Source organism: Musa acuminata, chromosome BXJ3-4 (genome assembly GCF_036884655.1).
Source record: "Musa acuminata AAA Group cultivar baxijiao chromosome BXJ3-4, Cavendish_Baxijiao_AAA, whole genome shotgun sequence".
NCBI classification, from domain to species: domain Eukaryota; kingdom Viridiplantae; phylum Streptophyta; class Magnoliopsida; order Zingiberales; family Musaceae; genus Musa; species Musa acuminata.
Window position 1 is genome coordinate 41,293,337 of NC_088352.1, and position 10,675 is coordinate 41,304,011.

Here is a 10,675-nt window from a genome sequence, read left to right on the forward strand (position 1 = left end):
ATAATTTTTAGAAATATAAAGATCAATATACTAAATATTACTAATTATATAAGATAATATATAATTAACCATAAAATTATACTAGAATCAATCTATTATTAGATTGGTTAGGGGACTCGAGTAAAATAAAACACTTATTTAGAAAACATGTATATGGAATCATTATTTAGCGCGACATCATGTGTGATATTTTAAGATTTGATTTTAAATTATACCTTGATTTAATCTTAAATAAAGAGTGAAAAATGATCTAAACTAACTTACGAAGGATTGACGATTATATTAGTAAATTACACTTTAAGCATCTTAGAAGATCACTGACTTGTTGGCCACATCCTTCCCCACTTCCGGTAGAGTGGTTGTCAATCACTTGTTGGCCACATTAATAGTTGCACTACTATTATGAACTATTTGTGCATTGATTGATCGTTGATAATTGAATGTTCCCTCACGTTTACGTTTCATTCTATGGATGTTGATGATGCAAGGATGCATCTTCTCCGACAACTACTGATGTGTTGTTTGATGAACCTTCAACTCGAGTAGGTGTGGATTTTATGACAACCTATTATTTGCATTTTCAAGAGTGTTAGACATGTAGGGGAGGGTTTTAGCATTACAAATTAAATCCTTAATTCAGTTAAAACATCCTCAAGGCTACAATCTTTTAATATTTGTTGTATTTTATATCGTAATAGCTATTTATTTTTCCTTCCTTTGATGTGCATATTAGCATGTTTCAAATATGATCTTTGCATGGTTAGGATTGCTATTATCATATTTACACATATAATTCTATTTATTTGTTTTGATTAGGGTCAAGATCCTAAATGAAGTCACAAAATTAATTAGAACATCTTATGGATCATTATTTGGATACAACACCTATTTAAATAAATATCAAACCCCAAGTAAAACATGGAGAAAAATAAAATCCAACATGTACTCAAATATCATATATATATATATATATATATATATATATATATATATATATATATATATATATATATATATATATCATAAATTTAATATATACTGACCAACAAGGATGGATCAATTAGATTTATTTATTTATTTAAGGTGAAAAATGCTTCCTATCTATCTAAATTAAACATTATACCCAAGAAAAAAACACTCAACATATAATAAAAAATAATTTGCGCTTCTAAATACGTGTTTTTAATGGTTTGAGAATAAGAACATGAAAAAAAAAATTAATTTCGATTATAATATTTTTTAAATCAGATATAGTATTTTTACCACCTATAAAAAAATCATAACTAATGAACAAAAACTAAAAATACAATATAAATTAATTTATCATCGAAGATGAGTCTCAAATAGGTATTCTTATTGATTTGAAACAAAAACATGTAAGAAAATTTTGACTTTTATAATAGTTACGATTTAGGCTATAATGTTTCCGATGTCCACACAAAAATATCATGAACCTATATAAAATATTATAATCGAATTAATCTAAATTATATTCTCTAATCAAAGTGAAAGATGCTTCCTATCTAAACTATGATTAGATTCATAAAAGAGATGTTATGGAAAAGCACACATACAAGGCATGAAGTAGTGAAGCCATCCATCACTATCTAATCAATCCTTAGATGCTTTGAAAGTCCAGAAATCAATCAAAGGGACACAGCTTTGATTTAACAGCATGACCAATCTAACTTGTAGAACCTCCCAAATGTCTAAACTTGATGTTATCTCACAAGATATAATATAGAAAGGCAAATGTGTGCTTGTCCTTTTCCATCTGAAAGGTACAATAGATGGAACAACTCACATTGACTATTTAATGTTGATAGAGATCAGTTTCAAGAGAGATTCTTAAGATTTTCTAGAAATAGGACTATTTTTTTATTTTTTATTTTTATTTTTCAAGGATATTGTAATGGAAACAAATGCAGAAATATTGGTTCAGATTCTTAATAAAAGTAGTTTTTTTTTTCTTTCTAATTTTTGATGGATATATAATTTTTATATTTATAAGGTGAGAAATATTATTATTGAATGTTGTATTAAATTGTTAAATTAATATATATCTTTTTTATTTTTTAAAATTAATTATAATAGTAAAAAAAATACAACTTTATTTTGATTTTCTTGAGCTCTTTTTAGGAAATATAAAAATGAGAAGAATATAATTGAAAGAAGGAAAAAATAATAATTTTTTTATTAAAAGGAAAAAAAAATGGCCCAATTTTTTATTCCCAACCCCCCATCCCTAAAAATAAAACTCTCCACCCATCTCTCTCTCTCTCTCTCTCTCTCTCTCTCTCTTCCCCACCCCCACCCTTCTCACACCAACAGAAATCAAGCAACCGCCTCTCAAGTCTCACCATTCCCTCTCTTCCTCCCTCCTACAGAGAAGGAGAGCCTACTTATAATAAGAACGAGGGAAGCAGCAAAGGGATTATTATATATCAATTGAGGGAAAGAGAAGCATAAGGAAATAGTTGTGGATTTTGCTCGCTGAGAAGACAAAGGAAGTATAGAGGGAGAGGGAGAGGGAGAGAGAGAGAGAGATTAAAGAGTGGCAGTCGCCTGTGATGATGAAGAAGAAAGAGCAGTAGCAGCAGGAGCGGCCGCAGCCTTGTCGGTGTCATTGGTAAATGCTGCATCACAAGAAGAAGGACGACGGAGAGGAAAGCAGCTTGTTTGCTCTCTCCGATTCCATCCCCGTCGCTTCTTCCCCTCCTCTTCTCCCCCTCTTCCACCCTCCCCGGCTCCTCCAAATCCCCCCTTCCGACGATAACCCCAGCCCTAATGCCCACCTCCTCCACCACCTTGCCCTCTCCACCCCCCACAAACGCCCCTCCTTGACCCCGTCCCCCTCCCCTTCCCCCACCGTCGCAACCGCTGCCACCTCATTCGCATCCGCCACCGTCGGGCCCCGGCGCTCACGCTTCTCTGCCGCCTCCACCGGTTCCGCTCTCTGCCAGATCCTTCGCCGCTTCCACCTCCGCCTCCGCCTTTTTCTCCTCCTCTCCTTCCCCTCCCTCTACCTCCTCTTTTCCTCCTCCTCCGCCTCCTCCTCTTCCTTCTCCTCCTCTGACATCACCCGCGGCCGCTCCTTCCTCCTTGACTTCTTCTCCGCTCTCGCCTTCTCCTCCGTCCTCCTGCTCCTCCTCTTCTCACTCCACGACCACGCCTTCCCCCTCCCCTCCCTTCGCCTCCTCCTCTCCCGTTCCTCCGCCCTCCTCCTCCCCCGCCACCACCACCCACGCCCTCCCCCCGTCCTCTGGTCCATCGGCGACTCCTCCGCTGGCAAGCCCGGGGCCAACCGCGGCCCCACCTCAGGGTATGCCGTCCAGGCTTATAGCAATGGGGATGTCTACGAGGGCGAGTTCCACAAGGGCAAGTGCGCCGGGAGCGGGGTGTACCACTATTACATGAGCGGGAGGTATGAGGGCGACTGGGTTGACGATAAGTACGATGGGTATGGTGTGGAAACCTGGGCTCGGGGCAGCCGCTACCGTGGCCAGTATAGGCATGGACTTCGCCATGGGGTTGGGGTGTATCGGTTCTACACGGGTGATGTCTTTGCTGGGGAGTGGTCCAATGGGCAGAGCCATGGGCGTGGAATGCACACCTGCGAAGATGGGAGCCGATATGTAGGCGAATTTAAATGGGGAGTCAAGCATGGGTTTGGCCATTACCATTTCAGGTAACAGAGGCAGATTCTCTTTCTATAATTCCTTTTTCTTTATCATCAATGTTTCCTGCTATTACTGAGAAAAGCATTCCTGATGGAGATGGGATGAATTATGTATTATTATTAATTTTGGTGTTACTAGATGCTAGGTGTTTCTAGGATTATGATTAATTTTGGTGTTATTATTATTAATTTTGTTGTATCTAGGATTATTCAGTAATAATACTGACTTCATAAGACCAAGTAGGTGTTTCTGAATATACTGGTTCGGAACATTTTTGGAACATTAACTTATTTGCACGTTGCTATGTCTCTTTTTGGTTGTTATTATCATTTCTTCTATGAGTCAGTAGGGTTTCTTATTCTGTGTGTTTGTGTGGATCTTATTTTGTTGCTCATGTTATTATGTGATTGCCAATCGTTACATTTGGCAATTGATTATTGCACTTTGATTGCTCATGTTATTATTATCATTGTTGGTTCTGCATGAATTGATTATGATGTCATTTTGTAATATGTTATTGTCTTGTTGGTCAATTTGGTTTTGAACGTTGCCAGCAATCAAGTGAATGTTTTTGCTGATGTCGAAGTAATATCATGAACCTGCCTATTTCTTGACCATATTTGTCACATAACCTGCTTATTTTATAACTCCAGGCTTTCCTTTGGAGTGGAAATAGTTTAATAATGGAGTGACTGTTGTTGGTGGATTAATATAGCCATGTGGTTTTATTATATAATCTTATACACAAAGAACAATCTTTTACTATTTTGTCACAAAACCACCCTTATGTACTATTTGTTTCAGAAATTAAGATACAAGTTTGATAGTAGTATCGGCATCTCTGTGTGTGCAGTGGATTCATCTAGCTAGCGCAAAATGCAGTAAATAATTGATCTTATTGTGTTCTGAAGGTTTATTTGGATATCCCCCTTTGCTTGGTTGGACGAATAGAACCTTAGGAAAGTGATTGCAATGTTGAAAGCATGAGTTTCAAATTTTGGATTTACAGTCTTAAGGCTTTACTTTTTTCTGCAACATTGATCTTGACGCCACAAACAAAGCTGGTGTTAGACTTTGTCAAATTGGAGTGAGATGATGGAGGCAATTCTCACGTGTGGCAAAAGAAAGTTGCAACTTCTTCGTCAAGTGCTCTAAGTTCTTTCTGCTTTTTACACTACAACCTGAAGAGAATGAGGATGAAATAGGGACCCACACTCTTGTAAGACAGAACTGAGATAATGATGACTACACATGCAGAGGTCGTATTTTGAATGAAATGTTGGATGTTTTCCTTTGATACCCACCAAAATGTACTTCCTGTAAAGGGGTCATTGGAGATTGGAGATAAGATACATGGTGGAAGATGCAACCAGGCAAAATTTTCTTTTACTCAACTCAATAATTATTAAATGGTAAATACCAGCATACAAAATTGGGTGGAATTAAATTCCTTGATCTGGAGTTCTTTTGCAGAGGAATTCCATATGTAGGATCAAGACAAGCAAATTACACAATTTATCAAAGTTAATGTGGCGGAGGAAGATTTGCTTGGCAATTCTTCAAAGCAGCGAACTTGAATTCCATCAACCCGCAAATGCCCATAAAAAACAAGAATAAGAAAGATGTATGTCTCCACTATGGAGACTAGGAAACCACAAGGCTGAATTTTGTCTCCTAAAGAGGGAGCAGGAATAACACGAGATATTTTTCATGATTTCCGAACTAAATATGGTTGAGGATGATATTTCTTGGTTGATTCATTTGGGTGTTACTAAACATATGTGCAAATATACGAGTTTCTTGAAAACTTTTGAGTTAATTGAAGATTGTAGTATACTGTATATGTTTGTGCAAATAAAATAATGTACAAGAAATATAAGGATAAAGATTGACAAAATTATAGGATTTGATAGTCTCTTTTAGGTTATGTTAAGTACTTGGGAGATCAAGAAGTGATTTGGCTATCTAGTTTATTTAATACAAAATTCAAAACTAAGAAGATGTTTGATCATTGGAGGTTTTGAACTTATGCTATGAAACTCTTATGGGATGATTATAATTTATTCACCCTCTGTGCCAGGAATATCAACCAGACAAGATATTTGTTTATTAAGACAATTAAAAAGGAAGGAAAAGTAGAAAGACCTTGCACATAATATGTATTGTTTTAAAGTAGCATATGGTGGGGTTCTTAAAGATATAATCTGGTGTTTTAGAGAAGAGCTTTTAGTAGATATACAGAGACAATCAAAGATTGTATGATAAATTGGCTTACAGTATAAGTATGTAGGATGTGAGTAAAGCAAGATCCTGAACAGGAGGAGATCAACAATATATATTAATCTCCCAGGTCTAAATATACAACTGCTTCCATAACTAGAACTCTAGTCTCACAGGTCGCAAAAGAGCAAATCTCTACCATCGTACCAAGGTCCAACCTCGAAAAAATAATTTAAATAAGGAGCACAGTATTAATATAAAATAATTCAAGAAATAAATCTTTTTTTGAATTGTTACTTGAACGATAGATGAGCTGCCTCCGAAGCATCATTGTTGAAGTCCATGTTATTGGAAATTTGTTTATACTCCATATGTATATTGAAAACCCGGAGGGTTGTGTAAAACAAAAGTAGACACTAGAATAAGGGTCCCACAGATGGAGCAACCTATACCTGGTAGTGGTAAGCGTAAGGAGAGCATCCGTCATTAGAAAGGTATATATATATATGTAAAATGTAAGTGATGACAAAGTTCAAGTCTTGAATATCCAAGCCATTTTCCTTCTTACTACTTGTAGCTTTATGGGGACCTTGATCATCCTTAGAACTGAAACAAAGAAATGTGCTCTGTTTGGTGATTTGGTCCAAGGTTTCATTAGAGTCTCGGACATTGCAGAATGGTTAGAAATGGACATGACGATCAAATTAATAAGGGTAACCTACCCTGTTCGGATTAGATATCCTGTTGCCAACCTTGCAACCTATAGTGAATTTATTAACAAGGGATGCTGATCCTTAACAAATAACTGGTTGATAATTTATTGCAAGAAAGGGAATTTGGTCTCTTTTTTTCTTGGAGTGTCACCACTCACCATAAACATGCTTGCATGAACATGGTAAATTACATGAGAAATATGTAAAACAAACTTAGAGTAATTAATAGGTGGCTAGTTAAAGAGCCATAAACACCAAAATTTCATGACATTTCAACAAGATGTGTTTGTTAGCTTTAATTGTTATCAATCATCAGCAAATAAAAGGTGCTGTGGTGCTTTCTTTTTTCTTTAAGCTTAAAAGCATCAAATAGAGATTGATATATAAATTAGCAAATGCATGATTTCCTTATCTTAAACCTTCTTCTTCCTTAGATTAGGTAGAAAGCCTACCATTAGCACGACAAGCATGAGGATCCTGACGATGCACAAGGCTCCTGCTGATGCATGGTCTGGAAAGAGTTAATATACACAAGTTTACCTATGCGAGGAGAGAGATTGCTCATCCTAGTACTTGTCTAACCCAAGCACATGTAATTTTGGAATTATAATGGGTTCTGATGCAATAGTGCTGATATAATTGCACCCAACTTAGGCCATATATGATCCACTGAGATCATATGAAAAATCAAATTTCACAAAACAAATTTAATAGCAGTTCAGCAAACCTGATTGTAAGCTTCTTTTGAAATCTGTCTTTATCATAATATAGGCATGTCTACTAGGTATCCTAAAGACAGAATGTGTGCTCTTGAGCAAGTAGTAGGTTTTCATGCAAATATGTCTTCCAAGCACAAGAGGCCGACTGCTTAGAAGAGATCAGGCAGAAATCGAGTTTTCTTGTGTTATCGGATAGAGATTTTGCAAGCAAGCATAAAACATTAGTGAAAGATATATTGGATACTAGTCATGGTTGGCCCTAGGATTGGGCTTTTAAGGATATAATCCAGGGTTGAAATAATGGCACTTAATAGTGAAAAAGGATCCATGCGGCTAGGTCGAAGCAGTTGAAATAATGGCCACATGCAGCTTTTGGTATTTTGTTCGCGCTTGTTGGACATCTAACTGTTTTAGATGGATTAAGCTGATATAATTTTCACCATTGAATGTAAGATGTTCTCTACCCTCGCAATGCTTGAACCAGTTTGCTCAGTTGCCATAAGCTTAAAAGAGCCACTAATTTAAATTGAACAACTTCCAATGATTTGATCATTGAATGTGCTTTATGATATTTGTAAGCAAAATGCAATGAGACATTGTTTATAAGGTGCATCAGAATTATTGTTATATCTTTGGCATGCTACAGTCTTCACAAATTATGAATTTTCTTCCATGTACGAAGGAATGGAGACACCTATGCTGGTGAGTACTTTGCAGACAAGATGCATGGATTTGGGGTGTATCGTTTTGCAAATGGGCATCGATATGAGGGATCATGGCATGAGGGAAAGAGGCAAGGTTTGGGAATGTACACATTCAGAAATGGGGAGACACAGTCAGGTCACTGGCAAAATGGTCTGCTAGAAACTTTGAGCACCCAGAGCACCAATCCTGGATCACCAATTTCCGTTAACCATTCTAAAGTACTAAACGCAGTTCAGGTAATGGTTTTCTTTTTTCCATTCGATGCACCAATTAAAAATGATGCAAAATTTTTGTGTTTGTCAGTAGTAATATCCTATGGATAGATGTTTGATGTGGATCAACATGATAGTTCACTTTTTATCTTCAGGAAGCACGAAGAGCAGCTGAGACAGCTTATGATGCACCAAAGGTTGATGACAGGGTGAACAAATCGGTATCAGCAGCAAATAAAGCAGCTAATGCAGCTAGAGTTGCTGCAGTGAAAGCTGTTCAGAAGCAGATTCCTAGTAACAACGGTGATATTCCAATCGCGATCGTCTAAGATGCTTTTTCTTTCGTGGTAGCAGGGTAGCCAACTTGTGAACGAGGATGACCGAAAGTTACTAGTTAGCATGTTTACGATGGAGAAAGAAATGGGCATCCAAGAGAGTCTCCAGCATTCTTGCAGCATGTTATTTTTTTCTTTTCCCCCTTTTTTCCCGACATCCTACATTCTACTACTTTGAGCTGCTTCTTGTCACCTGAGGGAGGATAAGTGATGGGAATCAGCAGGTTTGCTTTTCTTTTTCATCCTTTTTTTTTTTTGTTTCATATGATGAGTATTTATGCTCAGAACGGTGTCATCAGATCTATCTTCGTGGTCCTGTGTGGAGTTTTCGTGAGCACAAGCTTTATGTGTGAAACGGTGGCTACTCGTCCGTCGTATGAAATAGCAGATGTTGAAACCAAGTCTTCAAATTATTATGAGCTCACTTAACGTGTGTATATATATATATATATATATATATATATATATATATATATATATATATATATATATATATATATATATATAGAGAGAGAGAGAGAGAGAGAGAGAGAGAGAGAGAGAGAGAGAGAAGGAAATTTATTTTGTTATTTATTAATTACTTTTTTTTTATTTTTCTCATGCTCTCTCTCTCTCTCTCTCTCTCTCTCTCTCTCTCTCTCTCTTCCGTTTGTTTATCTTTTTCTTACCATTTCTCTCTCTCCTTGGAGGGGGTGGTTGGGGAGACCTCTCGAGAAAAGAAAAAAAAAACATTTTTTCAAAGTGAGGGAATGAGGAAAAGAAAAAGGATGAGAGAGTAATTTAAGATATATTTGTTATTAAAAAAAGTATGGATGCTTTATGGCAAAATAATAATAATAATATTGAGGTGGGAAAAAGATAAAAACACCAAGCAATCGTTGGAAGTATGAATGTTTTACGGAAAAAGAAAAATAATACTGAGGTCTTGCATCAGTAAAAGATAAAAACAAAAATTAATCTACGAACTTGTGCCGACAAAGACCATAATATTGAGAAAAAGAATATTACGTGCACGATGGAATCCCCGAACAACAAGTTGCATGCAAGAAGAGTCAAAATAAGCTACAGAGGAGTAAGCGCGTCTTTTTGAGGGGGCACGTCACACGATCTACCCCTCTGACAATGAAGAGTGCCAAATGTTGACTCCGGTCAAGTCAACCCAGGCAGGATGCCTCTTTCTGATCCCATCCAATTGTCCAGTAGTGTCGTCCTCGTCATAGATTCTTTTCCGATCTGTCCTCCCCACCCCACCCCACCCCACCCACCCATGGAAGTCTTCTGTCGTCGTCGTTCTCCTGGATTCTTGCAGGCGGAAATGTAGAATCATCTTCCAATGCACGGACAACGTTCGACTTTTGGTGTGAAGATAGAATTGATAAAAAAATAGAAAATAAGAATAATTACTTAAAAAGTTTTATTAAAAAAGTACATTATCCTCTTCTATTTATACAGATTAGGAGAAATAATTTTACTCAATACAATATAGGATTTTTCTCAAGAGAATAAAAAGATTTTTTAAAAAAATCTTATCTTCTATCGAGAAAAAGAGTACCCACTGAACTCACCTTCCTTTACCTTAATTAACGCTTGCATTCCATGATTCAAACTTGTACAGCAAAAGAATGCTATTATTTTGAACGATCGTGCCGGAAAACAGTCATCTTCCATTCATTCAAAGGGGATGAAAGAGATGGAAGAATGAGGTGAGAAAAGCTGGCCTTTGTTCAATGCTTGGATCGGTGTACTATATGGAAGAGATTGATGGTCATCGGGAGAGAGAGAGGGAGAGAGAGAGAGCCTTTTATACACAATTAAGCTCAGATCTGAAAATTCTTGCCATTGTTAGGGTTTTTATATATGACGACATTGAAGAATTTGTATTGTTTCTAATGCAAAACAATTTTAGACAACAAAGACTTATTTTGGTTATTAAACAATTATGCACCGTCTTGTTCTGGTAATCATATAAAACACATTACTTTTCCTACTTAAAAGGAAGGAGCATTTGGATTATCTTGATTGATTCTACAGTCATAGCGTAAAACAATGGATGTTATATATGTGTTGGCTTGCAACGTCTTGCATGGTGTT

At 36.7% G+C, this 10,675-nt stretch overlaps 1 protein-coding gene across 1 annotated transcript; it reads left to right on the top strand.

Moving 5' to 3' along the window:
- Window positions 1-2,301: 2,301 nt before the first annotated feature.
- On the top strand, window positions 2,302-8,997 carry LOC135637318 (uncharacterized). Its single transcript, XM_065149992.1, has 3 exons — window positions 2,302-3,688; window positions 8,015-8,273; window positions 8,405-8,997. Exons 1-3 carry the CDS (start codon window positions 2,634-2,636, stop codon window positions 8,576-8,578), a joined length of 1,488 nt encoding a protein of 495 aa, XP_065006064.1. The 5' UTR covers window positions 2,302-2,633; the 3' UTR covers window positions 8,579-8,997.
- The last annotated feature ends 1,678 nt before the right edge of the window (window positions 8,998-10,675 follow it).